The 19,925-nt window shown below is 47.4% G+C and overlaps 1 protein-coding gene across 1 annotated transcript in view; it reads left to right on the top strand.

The window, feature by feature from the left end:
* Positions 1-12,623: 12,623 nt before the first annotated feature.
* Positions 12,624-19,925, top strand: part of LOC138528223 (extracellular calcium-sensing receptor-like) — a 262,202-nt gene continuing 254,900 nt past the window's right edge. Inside the window, exons 1-2 of the mRNA XM_069639680.1 lie at positions 12,624-12,718; positions 12,931-13,222. Of these exons, the coding sequence (XP_069495781.1) occupies positions 12,624-12,718; positions 12,931-13,222 (387 nt within the window). The remainder of the gene's footprint in view (positions 12,719-12,930; positions 13,223-19,925) is intronic.

The following is a 19,925-nucleotide window of genomic DNA, read 5'->3' as shown; positions in this document are numbered from 1 at the left end:
ATATGCTGGACCCCCCCCCCATTCTCACAGGTAGAACCAAAACCTCCATCAATGCTTCCTGCAGAGTCCAGCAATGCCACTAACCCTTGGTGAAAAAAAGCATCCACCCTTTAGCCTCTCCTTTTTACCATTTACATGACTCCCCTGCTGGAACTCATCGGCATGGCTACACTAACCGGCTGCATTAATGCAGACTACACAGATAATCTACAAATGCAAAAGCAATCCCTCAAAAGTGTCACTGGACCAAAAATCATTCCTCACACAGGTGGGAACCTAGAAGACGTCAAACAGAGTATAGCTTAACTCAACTAAAACAGAACTTTCCAGTGAGGCTACATCAAACACCACTCTCATCCCTTGGCCTGACAAGATGTTATGTTATCAACATTTATAACGCGCACGGTCGCCCAAGGGCATCATGGAGTGAGTAAAGCACAGGACAAGACTAAAGATTAACTAAAGAGTAACAGCAGTCTAAAAGAGACAACAAAACTGAAGGTGATTCTCGACATGCCTAAGGGCGACAGGCAATTCATGCCACAATTTGGCAGCTACGACAGAGAAAGCCTGGCCACCAATCCTTGAAAAGTGGAACTTTGGTACCGTCACCAGAAGAGCATTACTAGAGCGAAGGGCACAACCCGTGACATAGGGTAGAAATGGTTCACGAAGGTAGTCAATTCCCCGCCCGTAGACTGCTCGTTACCAAACAGAGGGCTTTAAAATCAATCCTCTTAGCAACGGGGAGCCAATGCAGAGCACAGAGTATTTGAGTAATATTGGCACGGTGGGGGCTACAGATGTGGCCACCCTAGCTGCAAGATTCTGAAAGAGCTGCAACCTACGAACCAGCCCCATAGGTTGGCCCAAGAACAAGGCATTAGAATAGTCAATACGACTAAGTACAGCAGAAGCTACCACCAGCCGACGCAGCTGGACAGGGAGTAACGGTAAAATCCCCCGCAGTACCCACAGAAGAAAATGGGCAGTTTTGCAGACAGCACTGACTTGAGCCGACATGGACAGTGAAGCAGACGGATATACTGCAAGATTGTTTAGTGAGGACACAGGAGTAGGAAGAGCGCCCAAATCAGTGCGCCACAAAGAGGCTGACCGAAGAGCAGTGTCAGTCGGGGACCCTACCACCAGAACCTCTGTCTTCTTCTCCCTGTTGAGCTTCAGCCAGTTTCTGCCCATCTACTCCCCCATGGACGCCAGGCAGTCACACAGCCATCCCGAAATCTCAGAGGGGTCCAGGTCTCCCTTCCATCCCATGAGATGGGCTCATGTCCAATACCATCATTCCCAGTAAAGGACCTCAGAGCAGCAATGAACTGTGGCCTCATGCTTTAACCACAGGTAAGAGGCAATGGGCCTCATTACAAGTTGGGCAGTGCAGGTAAAATGAGGCGGTATTACGTATACCGCTGCATTACCGCACCGCCCACCTATACATTTATCGGAAAATTGAAGGATTCACCTCCAGCTATGAGCTGGCAGTTAATCTTCCAACATTCTGCCCGATTTTGCCAAAATTACCGCTGGTGGAATTACCGACATGGTAATTCTGCCATAATGCCCTATAGAGTCCACCACCACCACTTGGAATCCAGTGGTAATACTGCCAGACCAAGTATTGGAAATGGTATTACAGTTTGGTGGTATCTCAGTGGATTTACCGCCGGGATACCACCAAACTTGTAATGCGTCCCATTGTCAGGAGTTGCTTTTTTCAACTGCCCCCTCTATGATCCACAATGCCATATATCTGTCCTTCACATACCTGTTCATGGACCGTGATATCGGTGGTGGTTCTGCCAAGACAGAAGAAAGCAAACCACCTTAATCCTGGCCTCCTGGAATAACTTATCAAACAAGAAGATTCTGAGATGCAGCACCCAGACTACTGCATTCAAACCCATTACCTTGGTGCTGCGTTTCTCCATTGAACCCTGGTCAAGAAAAGAATACACTTTAAGACCCTCTGCATTTCCCAACATGCTTAATGTGGAAATGGCCCAGTTTCTGCAAATGGAAGTTCCAGAAATACACACCATTTGGAGCTCTAAGGTCCAGTAATGTCACTTTATCGCTAGTTTCTAGTATCAGCAAGGAAAGGCAGGGAGGATTCTGTTTTTTCACTATTATCCACCCAACTCTGGATCTAAGTTCCCAAGTAACATCACATTAAGCACAGTTTCAGGAAACAGCTCAAGACTTGGCTCTGTCCCACCTTTCCTGGGCACTCATGACCTTTCCTCCTATTCCCCATGTTTCCCAGCCTCACTAACGACCTCACTGCAAAAATCGTCCCCATTTCACACCTCACTCACTCCATATCAGACGGCCAACAAGGCCCAGCTTACATATCATATACTCGTACTCTCTTCTGCCACCATGAACACTCAGAATGCATAAAGAGAAACAGTAACCCAAAAACCAAATGGTAAAAAGAATTGAAAGGGGCCAAATAATCACTGTGCCTCTTTGCAAGGGAATCAAGGTTTATTACTAAACCCCTCCCTCACATTTAGCCCACCTAGACGCAAAAAGGTCTCAGACGGTCCCATAGAACCCATCCCTCACATTTAGCCCACCTAGACGCAAAAAGGTCTCAGACAGTCCTGTAGATTCCCTCCCTCACATTTAGCCCACCTAGACGAAAAAAGGTCTCAGACGGTCCCGTAGAACCAAACGAACACAGAGCTCATCAAATCTCAAGTGGTTGCAGGTTATATAGCGGAAAACCGTAATATCGTTGGCTGACTATAGAGCATGTTAATACCCCCTATATACCCTGGGCAGATTGGCTACACCTTATATAAACCCAATCCCCCTTGACATGTGGCACACTACATTGTCACTAGCAAATCGAGGTACAGGATTGGTCAGTTACACATTAATAAATTGAGACCATCACATGATGTGCCACCCTCCGATACAGACCTGTTCCAAGTAATCTGCGAGGCCAACTCTGCTTTGATAAGACAATAGGCCTTCACATTATGCCAGGCAAACAATTTGCACCTTTGACCTTGTAATAAATGTATTGGCATCACCTCTGCTCTACCTATCCAAAATCACAGAACGTTCCAGAAACAGCTCCCCCTCATCTCCTTCAACTCCCAGTTACCCAATAATGACGTGACCAGGGCACAGCTCTTGAGTCTGAATTTCAGGGATTTATTGGTTTTTAGTTGTATATGTGCTTCTAATTCAAATTTGATGATCACTTTTGGGTTGGCACAATGTTGCTCTAACTCTTCGCCTCACCTCTTGGCATCATAAAACTTTATGCCCTGTTCTCAAGAATGTGTCCTTCAAAGGGCACTTCCCTTCCTGCACTTCTTCAAAAAAACATTCTGTTCCCACAACGTTCAGACCCTGCAGCTGGATACAATTAGTGCTTATCTGTGTACCACGGGTACCTCTGACCTCAGCTTCTATCCTGGGCAGCAGATAAATGGATGTGTTTTGGTCCTAACCTAAACAGAGCCACAGCCCCACATGGAGGCCTTCATTCTATTCTGTTAGTTGTGTTTTAGGCCTTAAATTCCAATATGGTGATACTTCTGTCTTGTTACATGCTGACCTTGCCCCTACCACAGTACCTTTCTGACTCCATCTTCTGCCTACCTAGGCTCTTGTCTAACATGTAACTTAAAATATAACTTTGTGTACTGCTTCTAAACACAGAGCCTATATTACACTGTCCTATCTAAAACATCTGCAACCGAAACATGAATACATTTGTTGCTCCATCTGTGTTGCTATAAGTGGGTATCTAATATGTGAAACAAAGGGGGGTCTGGGAATCTCTCTAATATGTGTCAAACCTAACTAGAAACAATACATGCGCCTTCTGCCATACCAAACTCACTCTGCTCACACAATGATACATACTAATAGGCTTTTCTCAAACTAAACCATTTTGCCTGGCTGTGCACTGTATGTGCATCCCAGCAAATGCATTAATCTCAGATTTTCCAACGATCAGGTCCCCCTTATGGTTATCCTAACTGAAGTTATTTCTCCCACTGAATGCAGAGCATGGGTAATAGGTGGTTTTGACCTGCCCTCATCAAACCAATAGTTTTCTGCAACTGCCTCTCTCTGTATCCCACTAACTGAGCTCCCCATTCATTTTTCTTTTTACAGAGCCACGTGCAGCGAGGCCAGCATTATTAGCAGAAGGGCACTTTGCAAGACCATTAATCTGACCTTACCTTACCTATGGTCTGCCACCTAACAGTGAAGCCCACACAACTAACTGTTCAATGAGACGTGTAGAGGGAGTAGGGCAATTCTGGGCACATTAACCTGGAAGGCCTGGGGTTACTCAGGGACACTTACATGATTGTCGCCCCAGAAGACTTTCACACAAAATTGGGTTAACAAGGAAATATAAATGCAAGAATTCAGCAGCATGTTTCTATGAGGATTGTTTAGGACTTTTAAAATGACACAGTGGTGATGTTAAAAGTGATAATTGTAAGGAACTCGTGGTGGCAACAGTAAAGACAGACACAAGCAATCTCAGTTGAAGGGTGTTTATTGAACCTTATAATGGATGGGATAAATGCCTAATCTAACCCTAAATCTAAGATGGGAGAAAGCTACAACCATCAAATAATAATAAGACAGTCCTAGTGGCGTCTTGTCAAATAAAAAGGGCCTATACTAAAAAAAAAACTATTCCCAATCCTTACTACTAAGTTACAAAAAAGAGAGTGGGATAATGTTCACCAGAAAAGAAAGAAGTGTTCACAAAATGATATATAAGGGTGTTATGGCTGGGTCTCCCTTCCCCATGTTTTCAGCATGGGACAAGGTGGGCCATCTGAGCACAGCACACTCCTGAGCCTCAACGTCACAAGGTTCACAGTTCAGTTCAACGATATTAAAACCTTCAGAGGTTAAGTCTCTTTCCTGCGAAAGTCTCTAGCCTTTGGAGGTCTGTCAATTCAAAGTAGCAAATAAAAGAACAAACAAAAAGTTCCTTTCTGTAATCTTCTACATTGAACGATTGCTCTTTGTTAGGCAGAATCCTGGGCAGTGCCCTTAGGGACCACTACACAAGATTAAGACTACAGGTGGTAGTACAATTTCACCTTTGGTACAAGCCTGTACTACACAGTTAGAGTGGTAGCAGTAGCGGATCAGCCAGACTTATCTCAAGAGCAAATGAGCAGTAGTAGAGATTACACAAAGGACTACAATTACTGTGACTCAAGCAAACACTGACTCAAGGTTTTTGGTTAAAAAGTAAAAGTACATTTATTTTTAGACCATCTGTTCACAAAACACTTTGCTTCTATTAAATTAAAACCACACTTCAAATACACTACACACAACCAATTCCCCTTTTGCAGAACAATTCAAGGTAAGTACCTTTGGATTTGACAGACCGGTGTTGTGAAACAAAGATGTTACCGGGGGTTATTACGCGATCACTTTTTGACAGTAATGACAGTTCGGTCTTACGAAAGAGAAGCGTACCCGCGCGAAGACATGTTACCGTAGTCAAACACACTTAGCACATGAATTAACACAAGAGAGTTGGGGACAAAAATCATAGGCAATACTTTGGTCAAGGCAGATAGAATCAAGAGACACTTTCTAAAATGTAGACAAAAGTCAATAGGCCTGCGCCAGTGTCAAATTGGACAGGGCCCTGTTGTCGAGGATCACAAGGTTAGGAAAGGAAGACAAAGGCAAGCCTTGGATGAGGAGAAAGGGTTCACCCCAATTCCTCGAAGTCGGACACAGTACCTTATTCGTATGAAGAAAAGCTGCTGCTACGGCAGTTGTTCCTGGTAGTTCCTGCAGACTCACAGTTTCTGGAGCTTCAGTCGTCGGGACAAGAAGGAGGACGTCTGTAGCGATCTGCACTACCCAGGGATGAAGCCAGCAGCAGCAAAGCAACAGTGAATAAAAGGTGCGCTCCTTTAAAACAGGAGAGGCTCTTCAGATGGCTAAGAAGAGGATCCTCTGGCTGTGGAAGGTGAGCTGGTTGATCCCACCAGGCTCAAGGGAAGAAGACTCCGGACTGGATCTTCTCTTGTTGTTGAAGGGTAGATAGCTCAGGACTGTAGCAGGGCTTTACCGGGACTCGGGAGTTGCAGCAGCCGTCTTCTTCTCCGCTTCTCTTCGGTTCCTTGCAGTTCCAGTGGCGACTCTGACTTCCAGCCCAAGAGTCCTGCCTTTTATGCCAAAATCCCCCATTCACCCAGCCTGGCTGTCAATCACTCAGCAGGCGGGTTTTCCGGCCCGGACAACCACCGCTGCCAATCGACACAAAATGCGACTCGGGTCTCCAAGGAGACCCTGTGCAGGGGGTGACTAAACCCCTCCCTCACATTTAGCCCACCTAGACACCCAGACGCCAAAGGATGGCTTCTGGACAGAAGCCCGCCAAAGTTCAGCAAACAAAGGAGGCAAAGCTGGTTTGCCGCGCAAAGTAAAACACAAGAAGGACTTTAACAAAAAGAAATGGCGATAAAACCCAACTGGAGCCAAAATAAAAAGTATTTGGTCAAGCGGGTTTAAGTTTGAGGTTAATTCAATAGCCTAAAACAGTACCACATTTATATAGTATAATTGCGGTTGAAAAGTTAGGGTAGGTACCACTGCCACCAGCCAAGTTTTAGGGCCTCATTACGACCCTGGCGGTAAGTACCGAACATTACCGCCATGGCGTAATCAACATTTACGCCGTGGGTCGATGGCGTAAAGTGCGGCATATTCCGACCCATCGGGCACGTGCATTACGCCATGGCGTTAATGTAAAGTACGGCATGGCGTAAATGGGGCAAAAACGGCCCTTACCGCCATCGCACGCCGCGCAAGGAGCACTACCGCCACACACACCATAGCGGCGACCGCAATTAGCGGTCACCGTAATTAGCGGTCACCGTAAATAGGCGGAACCGGAAATAGCGTCATCGCTGCGGAACGGGAAACTGCACGACGGCCATCTTGAAAAACACAATCCATTGCTATCCTCCACAACCATACCTGATCCAACCCTGACACCTATCCACACCCAACACCCACCCAATTAGCCAAGTAAAAATGCCCAAAGCCGTTAAAAAAGCATGTGACCGGCAGCGCCAAGACCGTTTCTCAAGGGAGGAACTAACCATGCTCGCAGAGACTCTGCAAGAAAATGCTGCAGCTGTATTCTCCGCGCAGATGACAAGGCCGGCAATAGCGAAAAAGAAGGCCCTATGGGCCCTAGTGGCACAGCGTGTGAGTGCAGTGGGGGCCGTACCCCGCACTGCCCAGCAGTGCAGAAAGCGCTGGGACGACTTGAGGCTCCGTGTCCGAAGCATCCTCTCAGCTAACCGGAACCTAGCCACATCAACTGGGGGTGGATCCGATTCGCCCATAAAGCTGCAAGCATGGGAGGAAATATGTGCATCCACCATCGGGATGGAGAGCATCCATGGTGTCGGAGGGATGGAGAGAGGAGCGCCGACCTCAGGAGATGCAGGTAGGTGGCCAGAGCAAGCCATGCTAAATTCAACAAAGTCCCATCATGTGAAGTACCATGTAGCCCCATAGTTCATATGCAACACATCGGCAGGTGTATGTCCACAGACACATCCAGACTCCACCCTGTACACATGCAGCATGCACACCCTAACTGCTGGCACACACATACCACCATGCTACCTCCACACAAAAGGCACAAAACCTGTATGCCCCTGCCTGAAATGCGCTGCATGTACCCACTGTATAGATGTCATCCCTCACAATGCACGGCCAATGTCCGCGGACCCATCAATAACACTATCCCTCCTTTGCTCCACCACAGGATCTGACACAGACCTCCAGGAAGAGGACAACACTGCATCCAGATCCACCAAGAGGGCCAGGCCACAGGCATCCACCTCAGCCGTCCTGAAGGAAACACACCAGCAGCCACAAACCCTGCCTGGGGAAGAGGACAGGCAAGTGCCAGCCCCCACAACAGCAAACACAGACCCAGCAGCAGCACCGCACATGTCACTAGTCGTGCCCACTGAAGGGACAGGCTCTGCTGCAAGCAGCACCCTGGGTGAAATCGCTGCCATAGCGGCAACCTCCGACAGTGAGGCAGGCAGCATCGAGGTCATCGATGCGGGAAGGCCCACTGCCCAGCCACATTCCCCCTGCACATCCCTAAGCCCCCTGCAGGCGGATGCCACACAGGGGCAGTCGGAGGCCGAGGATTGGCCAGCCACCCCATCCCCCCAGCCTGAGGTGAGCAGCCCAATGGACATGCAAATGCCACTGGGCATGGGCCAGCGGAACCAGCAGACACTTGAGGATATAGTTACCCGCCAGCAGCAGCTATCCGCCCTCCTCAACGAACATGTTGCACAGTGTGGGGTGCCAAGGGATGGCATGGAGAGTTTGGCAGACCGAGTCACAGCTGCCATAGAGTCCTCCACAAAGGACATATGCACGGAACTCGCGGCTGTGCGCAATGTCCTCACAGAACTTGTCCAGACCATCAGGGACATGCGTCCAGATGTGCAGGCCGGACCGTCCTCATCAGCCAGCTCGTCACAGAGCAGCCCCATCTGCAGATCAGGGCGCAATCTACGCAGCACGGGCAGGGGTGCCCTGGGGGCCAGGGGAGGGGATTCACATTAGTGGCTTGACAGTCGAGCAGGACTACTGCACACCCTGCTGCACAGACACTACCGCACCTTCGTAGGGATTCCAGGGTGGAGGAGGGAGGGGGTGTGTTGGGGTGTTCAGGGGGGAGGGGGGAGGGGGTGTGTTGGGGTGTTCAGGGGGAGGGGGTGTGTTGGGGTGTTCAGGGGGGAGGGGGGAGGGGGTGTGTTGGGGTGTTCAGGGGGGGAGGGGGGGGGGTGTGTCACGACGTTTCATAGTTTGAATACACTTTTTTCTTTCCCAAAATGAAATGTGTGGACATTTTCATTGCATATGTGTGCTTTATTGGTGTACAGTCCACAGTGTGCATGTCCCAGAGACACACAGTGCCCCAAGTGCAGTCTCCATGTGATTCCCACCAGCCGTGTGTGCTAGAAGCAGAGGTCGATGATACTTTGGCGCATTGCACGCCCCTCCTGTGCGTCGCCTCCTCCATGGGGTGCTGCCCCATCGGCACCCTCCTCATCCTCATCGTCAGGTGGTTGCAGTCCTGCGTCAGGGGGCAGGGGCACATTCCGTCTGACGCACATATTGTGCAGCATGACACATGCCATGACGATCTTTGCCACCTTCTCATGGTGGTACAGGAGTGCCCCACCAGACCTGCTGAGGCTTCGGAACCGTGCCTTCAATAGGCCGAATGTCTGCTCTATGACCACACGAGTACGTGTATGTGCACGGTTGAAGTCCTCCTCCTGCTGGTTCTGCGGGTTACGGCCTGGTATAAGGAGCCACCTCTTCAGGGGATAGCCTGCATCACCTGTATGTAGGCGAGAATGTATGTGTCAGTCATGTCGTCTGATCAAGAACATGATGTGCCACCATGGCTTGCATCCAACTGTTACTTCGGCTCACTTCTACATGCACTAATTGATTCACACAATGCAACCAGTATATGCTCATGGCTCCCATGGCCTGTTTTGCATGCCATCACCCAATGTATGCAGAGGGGTTGAGTGCATTGTGAGTGGCCATCCTCTGTCTCCGTTCTCTGTGTTGCTCACAGCCAGGTGGAGTATGCATCATTCCCCCCCCCCTTCAGCCAGGTGGATTATGCATCGGTACGTCATTCACCTGCCCACTTCCATGACATTGGACTCACCGAGTAGCCAGGATCTTGGGCCTGCATGTCGCTCCATGTAGCGTGGTATTGTGGAGTTCCTCAGGACCATAGAATCATGGGTTGATCCGGGGAATCGGGCACAACAATGTGTGATGATCTTGTTGGAGTCACAGACCATTTGCACGTTGATTGAGTGGAACTGTTTCCGGTTGCGGTACGGTACCTCCATGGCACGTGGAACCACCAATTCCACATGGGTGCAGTCGATGGCACCAATGCAACCGGGTATGCCGGCTAGTGCATGGAAACCCACTTTGGTGTTTGCAATGTCCTGAGCAGTCCGTGGTAATGAGATGTGGTCGTCTGTGTGCTTGAGGAGGGCATCGAGCACTTGGATGAGTGTTCGTTAGAATAATGGTTGTGAAATGCCATGCAAGTGCCCCACTGTGTGCTGGTAGGTGCCTGTGGCCAGGAAGTGGAGTACAGACACTACCTTCAGTAGGGGGGGATGGCGGTTGGAGTTTCTATCATGCTGACGATGTCGTTGTGTATCATGTCTACGATGGCGGTGATGGTGTCCCGGTCCATACGGTACAGGGTGTGGATCTGCTCAGCAGTGAGGTTGAATGGATTGGCTCTGATGCGTGGGATTGGGGGCTGCCTGCGTGGTGGCACTGGCTGTGCTGGTGGGGCTTGCTGGGCCTGCCTTGCCCTCCTTCTCCTCCTGCGTCTCCTCTGTGCAGCCTGTTGTTGTTGTTGTTGTTGTTGTTGTAGTAGCACTTGCATTGCTATCAGGTCCTCCAGCCCCAACATTGCTAGTCGTATTGGTATCATTGTGGAGTGTGACTGGGTGTGGGAAGGGGTGGGGTGTGCTCTTTTTCTACTTCCTGAGTCTGTATTGCCTTCACCTGTGCTGTTTCTGTGCACCTGTGGCAGCTGCATTCACTTTACATGGCCCTTTACGGTTGGTTCGCGATGGCGTAATTAGCACCATGGCGGTAAGGTTCTTAACGGGCTGGGTGATGGCGTTAGGTGCATGTCCGCTTGGGTCGGCATTTGCGTACCTTTCCGCCATGGCGCTAAGTACGGTGTGGCCGGTCGCGTGCGCGCACCATTAGCGCAGTTAGCGGTGGCGTTAACTACGATGCCGCTAATGGCATCGTAGTTAACGGTCACGGGTCATGATCGGACCTGGCGGAAAACGATGGCGGTAACCATTTACCGCCATCGGTTTTCACTTAGCGCCAGGGTCGTAATGAGGCCCTTAGTGTTAAAATGACTACATAAAGTAAATGGCAACTTTACCTGTTTCTGGGGGACAGTAGTCAGCCCCAAAAAAATGGAGTCAGTGGGAAGTCTCAAAGACAACCCGGTGTTACTGCAATGAAGGTACTGTGTAACACACACAAAATGTGGGCCTCAGGGAGTGGTGTAGCTCCAGAGCCCAAGATCACACAAACAGTAGAAATACACATGGCAAAACACATGTAAGAGTGGGAAAAAGGCTTACCAGGTTGAAAACAAATAAACCCCAGAAACTCATCAAAGCTGCTGAGGGACTCACTAGGTGAGGGAAATTAGCCATAAATGAGAATTCTCCCTAACACTCCTCACCCATAGGATCTCCCGATGCCGGGCTTGGATCCTCTTTCAAGTCTGGCCTCCCTCTGTCGGGTTCACTCCGGCCTTTATAATATATATCTCTTGCAATATTCAAATTTCCTTTTAAACAGTTTCCCTCAACGAATAACCCTCGACCCGGTTCACTCTTGTGTCACAATGCTCATGGGTGTCTTCCCCCCTAGCATCCCCCTTCTGCCGGGTTCGGATCCTCATTGTAAAAATGGGCCTTCCTCCATCGGGTTCACTACAGCCTTTATTTAACACTGTTCATGTATTTCTAACACAGTTTGTTCATGTATTGCTCAGATTATCAGAAAGCAGGGTTTTCCTTCTCCTAGCTTTCTTTCAGCATCCCTCTGTCGGGTTCACACTTGCCTTTCTCCATGGTTCACAACCTTGTCAGAAAGCGGGGTTCCCTTTCCCCTAGCTTGCTTTCGGCAATGGGTCAGAGACTATCGAATGTACAAGGGATTTGATGTGACCCTTGTAGGACCACTCCAACCCTTCAAGTGCCCCTTTCCTGGGGCCTTCTGGTCTTCACAGTTTCAACAAACAAAACAAGAGGGGCCAGCAAGAGTCCTTCGAATGAGCACTCCTACGATGCCTGACCACTCTGCAGCTGGCCCGTGTCTGGGCTATCTTAACACTCCAAACATACACACAAGTTCTTTCTTCTTGTGTTCAAAATGTTGCTACTCGCAACCTTGGGCTCAACACAGTTCAGTTTGCTATCAGCTTCCTACGACTCACTGGGTGTGCTGAACCCATTGGCTTCTCTGATCTCTGGAGTCAATGATAGTACCTCGGTAGCCCGGTCATATGATTTCCCTTTTGGAGGCTTCATGGGACTGAGTTGAAAAGGGTAAGGGTAGTTTTCCCTTGGTCGTCCTACCAGGTCTCACCGCCTTTCTCCTCCGCTTGAACTGCCAGTTTGGTACAGCATGCTCCTCGTGTGTCCGGCTTTGCTTGAACTGTGCTTTCGGCTCTGCCTTTTATCCCTGTTGGAACGTAAATGTCTGTCAAGTATGCCTGGTTATTGTCAAATGCCTGACTCTGCCTGACCCGTGTGTTGGGACATGTCAGGTAAACGGCTCTGGTGTTAGTCCGTTGTCTGTTACCGCGTGAGAGAGTGTTTGTGTTGGAAAAGGGGGTGTAGTGCTTCTAAATATCCTACAAGGTAGAAAAAGGGAAAAGTGTTACAAGGAAGGGGATACTGCGTCTCAACCCTCAGTCTCCCACTTCCACTCCCCGAAGACCCCTCGCCCAGATGATCGTCCCCCACTGGTACAGCCCCAGGAGCTGGATCCAATACCGATGGCTGTGTCCTGGTCACCTGGATGACAGATCTCCAGTGACTAGTCGGTGAGACACCTTCAGGTTTCTCACATAATGTATTGTGTTTAGATTTGCGTTGGCAGCTTTTAACCTATTCCTAATTCAGAGAGTTGTAGTGCATTGCTATTATGGATACCAATTGAATGACACTGATAATTGTGTACAATAGTCCACCATACTGACACAGCATTTAAGAACCTATTGACACAGTATTAATGAGTATGCACTCTACCATATAGGTTCAATATCCGCTACTACCGTGATGTGCTGGCCATGGTTTATGCCACAGAAGAAATCAATGGAACTCCTGCGCTGTTACCAAACATCTCCCTCGGTTTCCGGATCTTTGATTCCTGCATGTCTGAGAACAGAGCCGTTGAGAGTGTTCTGGAGCTTCTCTCAGGAGAAGCTGGGATGGTTCCAGGATATCGATGCCCATCACTCCCACCATTGGCAGGAACCATTGGGGAAACAATGTCATCATTAACTGTCCCTATGGCACGGATTATGGGGACGCTTCAGTACCCACAGGTAAATAAATCAGTTATGCCAAAGATAAGAGAGTAGGCAGATTATCTGATTTTATGTTACAAATATTTTCATTGATACATTCAATAATCTAAATATTGGTTAAATGGACTTAAAATATTGCTAATTACTGCTGGGAGGAAAACGACACCAATCACAACTCATTTGGCACAGATGAATGGATGAATTTCTTTGGGGGAATTCTGTCAGCGGTCCTCTGCTCACTTTTACTGCATGCTATAGGCCCATGGCATTTGCACTTCCATCCTCCTCCCTGCAGCTTTGACCAATTTAGCAGCTTTAGGGTATTTTGGTTGGCCAATTACTGCTTGCCTAGAGCAGGCCTTATTTTCGTAGTTTTTCTGGCAGCAGCTATTGGGTCTCCGTGACACTCTTCATGTGGTTGAATCGGGGGTGGCACCCTGGTGGAGGAGAACATGGAATGGATCCTTCACAGATGGAATGCACATGTGCCCACTCTGTCCACTGAGGTCCACTGGGAAAACAGAGCACATAGTGGGAGTCAGAGTACACGCTGCCCACTCATCTGTACAGTATTGATTCCATATCAAGGCCCGAGGTTATACATTTTGTTTGAATCTTAAGTGTTTGTGTTCTGTAGTTTGTATGCATTTAGAGACTACATACAGGTGGTGGGAAAACCATGGATTAAGGATGTATTATGAGTTGTCTAGTGATAGTCACTAGGGTTTGGTCAAAAATGCACTTTAATAAATGATGACATATTAAGAACCACCATATGAAACAGATATAACATTATATCCTACTAGCTGTTGTCCACGGCTTTGCTCGCGTGGATTTGGGGATTTGGTACAATTGTTTTTAAAAGACACATGAGTATTTTGTTCAAACTGTACAAAATATAATTTACAGTTTCATGTCTTCACGTAATAAGCAATGTTTATTGCAGATGTTAGTCGGGGCATATTGGCTACAAAACCGAGATACTTGTTCTATTGATGTGCGTCCAGAAATGTGTTCATGTTGTAATTTGGAGCAGACAATGCAACTGACAAAAAAAATAAAAAATACTTACTCAGCATCTTCAACCTACAATAAATAACTATTTGAGTACTTCTTCGAAAACTACATTAGTGGTTCTCGCTTCAGGTGCTAGGATTACCTAGGAGTTAGATGAGCTCACTCTGAAACAGGCCACGTGAAACTGCCCATGCGAGAAGCAGTCTTCCCTTAGGTCAATCCCCGCTACCTTCAAAGTCTGCCCCTGAGATTTGTTGATGGTCATGGAGAAACAAACCTTTAAAAGGAACTGAAGTCTTTTGAATTAAAACGGATAATCTGAAGGTACAAGAGGTATCCGTGGTATGAACACCGAATCCTCCTGGCCAGAACCGGTTAGAACCATAGCTTCAATCACATTTCTGTGGAGAGCTTTCACTCGCAATCTGGTGCCACTACAGAGCTCTGGTCACTTGCAACGATGTGTTCCCTCACGTGTATGCCCATTCGGGTTGCAGACTCGCTGACATTGGGCTTCATTACAAGTGTGGCGATCCGGAAATAAGGGTGCCGGTCACAACGTACCTGTAATCTGTAATCCCACAGGTGGCTTCATTGGGTTTCGCTCCTTTCTCTGCTGCCTTGGAATTGAATGACAGGTCTGTGCCACCTGGTATAGTGGATAACAAGAGTGGTGTCACTAAAATTCAGGTATGTGCGTATCCAACAAAAGGAGTCCAATCTGTCCCATCTCATTCACATTACTCGGCCGGTGCCACCAAAACCTCTACCCCAGAACATGTTTTCCCAGTGGTGACTACTAATCTGACCACCACAAGCACTGTACCCCAACCGAGTATCCTACCCGGGAGGGTGGCGAAGCAGGTGTCTTGGTTAGACTGGGTAGACCAAATGAGTCCCAAGCCGGTGAGTAAGGAGGTGGAGAACTGTGAGGTAACGTGGTGTGCAGACTTGATACATATTAAGTTTGTAGAAATAAACCGTGCAGCGCAGAGCCCTTTCCTGAACCACTCATGGCTTCAAGAATTACTACATATGATCCCGGATTTGGGCCTACTAAGGATTTGATCAAGTTGAAGCTTCCGAAATTAAATAGTATTTATAATTGGGTGGTGGCAACGTTTGCTTTGCCGCTAGTGGTCGAGCGCATAAGTAAAAATGCAGTGCTTTAAACTTGTTGGGATTTGAAACTTTGGTTTTTGTTCCGTCCCTGTCTGAGCTTTTACCTAACCAGGTGATGCATTGGCCGGCAATACACAGGGGCCGTGGGGGAAATGATAACATGTTAGAGGGTTCAAGACAGAGTGGGTGTTGGTCCAGGGTCCCCCAGGCTTGGTGAAGTAAGGGGGGCACTGGTGTGGTTACGTAAAGAGATTTATTGTTACTGGACTTATAACATCAACACTTTATAACTTAACATAGATATAAGGGTCATATAAAGGGGACATGAACGTTGTGGGTCTTCACTCTCTTCCTCTTCTCTCCAACCGTCCTTTCTCTGCATTCCACGCTGGAATCCTTCTTCTTTCCGCTCGCTCTTCCTTCTCATGCAGCTTCCTTAGATACGCTTGCTGGCCCATCACGTGCAGTGTTCTTTGATGTCCAGACACTACACTTGGCAGTGACAATATCCTCTGGCGCATGCAGGAATGACTTCACTGCTCTCCTGCAACTCGAGGGGCCATGGCTCCTTTCTGGACAATCCCCAAACCTTGGAAACTCTGAGGAACATGCTTTTATCTCCAAGAGACCTGGTTGTGTCCTCCTTTTGTCCTAGATGGCTATTCCCTAATCTTCCGTTTGTCGGGAAAACCTATTAGGGGCTGGCCAAAAGAGGGCTTGTGCATTAGGGCCAAAGTGATGATCAATTTAAGTGAGTATTGTGTTGGCAAGGCCACCCTAACTTCTTGGCTGCCCATTTAAAGAGTTGGAGCTCAAGAACTGTTCCAGTGCTGTTGGCAACCTTTTATGACTGCCCCCGGGGGACCAGACACTGGAAATAACTGAGTTTGCTGTAGAGACACTTAGAGCCTGGCTGCTACATTTCCCGGGGGAATTATTATCTTGACGGGGGATTTTAATGCTGACTGTGGTGGCAATTTGTCTGGGGGGTTGAGTGGGGAATAAAAGAGGTCTGAGTCCAAGTGCAAGGAAGTGGCTTGCAGCACTGTCTGAGTTAGACTTGTGTCCGCTTAGTGTGGAAGGAAGGGATGGATAAAATGGATTGGTCCAAGGGCCCATTTAGGAGCCAAAGTGATTTCATTTTTTCGAATAATTGCTTGGCAGAGTTTAATCTGCTGCTTAAATTAAAATCATCTAGGGTAAGAAACCATCTCATGCTCATGATGAACTGTCAAATAAGTCAATCTAACCCTACAGTTAGATTGGTCTGTAACCCTGTGGTGAATCCGCAGGGAAACAGGCTGCACTGGAATGTGGGAAGTATTGCGAAGTTTATCTGTCATGTAAGACTCATCAGTCTTGAAAGCTCCTCACATGGTAGTTGGGAAATCTGTTTGCCCTAATTGATCCTCCTGACCATAGGTTCCTTGCTAGTCGGAATGGTCCTATGAATAGGCTCTGTAGTTTTGACAGTCTGATTGGCAAGAAGAAAAGAACGCTAAGTATGGCTTACCGTCAGATAAGGAGAACTCATCTCCTCAAGGACTGTGTTAAACAGAAGTGGTTAGCGGGATTTAGGGTCAAGTATAAGAACTGGTTGTGGGGGCACAGATTCTTTAAGAACGACAAGGGTTGGAACTACCTAAATAGGTTGATATACATCAAGGATTCGAGGAAGGTCTGGCACTGGCTCTGCCGTCAAGACACAAACTCCACAGCTCAGGAAACTGTGGGTGTTGCAGAGGATCAAGGAGTGGCATTTTGACCCGGGAGGATATCTCAGTGGCAACGTGCTCGCCTTGGAAGCAAGACGACACGGAGCAACACAGGTTCGATCCCCGGGTCCGTGCTTAGCTCTGGATATTAAGCGCGTTATAAATAACATGTCATATCATTTATTAGCAGTGCTTTTAATGATGGGATTGGTGATTGTGAGGTGAGTGAACTGAAACCTATGTTTAATTTGCTGGTAAGTGTTCATATAAACTAGACGGATTTAGAGGCCCATATGAATAAAGCTGAAGCCTGAAGTGCGGTGGGTCCGGATGGTCTGTCCAAGCTGGTGTTGAAGTTGGATCCGCAAATGTGGGCACACATTTTATTACAAATATATCAGCGGATCTGCGAAGCAGGTAGTATTCCAAGATCTTGGAGAGCTTTGACCCTTATTCCCAATTTTAAGAAAGGTTGCTATGATCTTCTATCCAACTACAGTTTGCTAGCAATGCTAGACTGTAGTTAGAAGCTTTTCTCTAATTTATTATTGGAGTTGCATTACTGGGTGGAAGAGAGGGGCCTTTTAGATCTCCAACAAACGGGATTTAGGAAGGGCTGCTATACCTCTCCTTCAATTTGGACCCTCCTGACCCTTATTTCTGACGTCTTTATATCTATGTTTTGTAGATTACTCGGCCTTGCTCGAATCCTGGCATATCGACCCCTCCCTTGTCTATTTTATTAGGGCATCATATAGTGAGACTGAGGTCAGAGTTAGATTATCTCAGGAGGGTCAACTGACCAAGCCCATTCCTACCAAGCAAGGACTGAAACAGGGGTGCTTTTTAGCCCCCTTGTTGTTCAATCTTTATATCTCCCAACTACCTCAGCTCACATGCCAGGTACACAATTTCCCTCCATTATTTGGTGGAAAGCCTCTGCCTTATCTATCTTATGTAAATGACGTGGTTATTTTAGACCGAACGATAATTGGTCTTCAGTGCCCTACAGGTTCTTCATGAATTCTCGAGTGCTTTAGACCTTAATCCAAATACCACCAATACTAAGGTCATGGTCTGCGGCAGGAGGCATATTGTAAGGGCCAGTGTAGATGAGGATACAAGGGGTCAAGCTTGAGTGAGTGCTGGAATACAAATATCTGGACATTCTCATCAGGCCGAATATGTCCTGCACCCATGTGGCTGTTGATGTATCTGTTAAGGGTTGGTACGGGTGGCTTGCGCTCAGGTAGAGGATAGATGCCCAGGGAGGCAGATGTATTGAAGCAAAAATCATAACATATAAGATTGCAATTATAACCTGCAACACTGTATGCTTTAGAGGCCTCCCTGGGGAAACAGTCAAGTTTTTATCTAAACTTGAAGGGAAGATACTTTGGTCATTGTTAAATCTGCCCTCCTGTGTGCCGGTTGACACAATAAAGTTAGAACTAGGTCTGCCATCATTAAACTCTCTGAGGGCTCTACCTGACTGTACATTTGGACAGCACTCCCAAAGACTTTCCAGGATTATTTGGTATTGGAATCTGGATACCAGGGTGAGGACCTGTCTCTGGGAAATTGGAGTATCCCCAGTTCCCGAATCTTGGCTTGATTTTAATCTTGCAAAGATACCGGAGAAATCACAGGTTGCGGATGAAGACCGGGCACTGACACACTTAACAACATGACGGAAATTCACTCAATATGCTTAGCAATCTTTTGTGTTGGGAGTTCCGTAGTCTTATTTATTAAACCTTCGTGTCCCAGCCCTCATTAGATTCACTATCGTGCTGCGAATGCAGACCCTCCAAGTCCTGGAAAACATGGGGGCTTGGGAAGGTATTCCTCACAAAGATAGAACCTGCAGATTATGTAATCAACAGATAGAATCCTCCCAACATGCCCTGACCCAATGTGAAATGTTGGCAAATGCTTATGAGAAAGGATATAGCAAATTTAGGCTACTTTCGTCTCACCAATTGTGGAGCAGTATATTTCGGGCAGAGTCACGGGTTATAACAGCGTCAGCATATTATTTTTGAAAATAGTGGCTGACAGACTTCCAATACTTGTGGGGAAGACTTAAAGATGTGTAAGTTAGGATATATAAGTACCTTTTGTGTAGACTGTGTATTTATGTTTCAGATTTATGTAGTCTAATGACCGCTTTTAAGAATTTTTCTGGTCTAGGCACGGCTAAGAATTCTTAACCCTTGTTTTAAACTTTGTGGTAAATTGTCTGTTGCCTTTTTAATATTTTGTATAGTGTTAATGTATGGGTGTTAATATGTTAGAAAACAATCCCTCCGTTTCTAGGCAAGTATCCTGATTCCAGATTCTGGTGCCCTTGTCGCTTGATTAAAGATTCACTGTTGTGTTTGGCCAGCAGTAACAGTACATCTTAAAATTTCAATCTTTAGATTTCATGCACCAAAAGAAGAAAGAATTCATGTATTTAATTATATCTTTATTTTCATCTGATAATCTTTGGTTCTATATAATGGGCCTCATTCCGAGTATGGAGGTAATCATGGCGCTATTTGCGCCATGACTACCTCCAATACCGGTACCGAGTCCGCCCTGATTCAATGGGGACTTTCCGGTCTATTCCGACTTTTGCGGGACAGGTAAATCCCCATTGAAAAAGCCATTCCCCATTCCCATTTGAGCCCCCGTAGGGCTCAATGGGAAGGCGCTAATAACGGTACCACAAATTGCGGTACCGTTATTAGCTCTTAAGTCCCTTAACAGGTCCCATCCATAACGCCTGGTAAAACCAGGCGTTAAGGAAGGGACCCGCTAAGGGAACTCGGAATAGGGCGCAAAGGGATTACCGGCACCGGTGTCCTTACCGGTGCCCGGTA

The sequence above is a fragment of the Ambystoma mexicanum genome, chromosome 7q (genome assembly GCF_040938575.1).
Source record: "Ambystoma mexicanum isolate Mex_15411 chromosome 7q, UKY_AmexF1_1, whole genome shotgun sequence".
In the NCBI taxonomy this organism is placed as follows: domain Eukaryota; kingdom Metazoa; phylum Chordata; class Amphibia; order Caudata; family Ambystomatidae; genus Ambystoma; species Ambystoma mexicanum.
The sequence above is the reverse complement of the archived record's forward strand: the minus strand, read 5'-3'. Positions and strand labels throughout refer to the sequence as shown.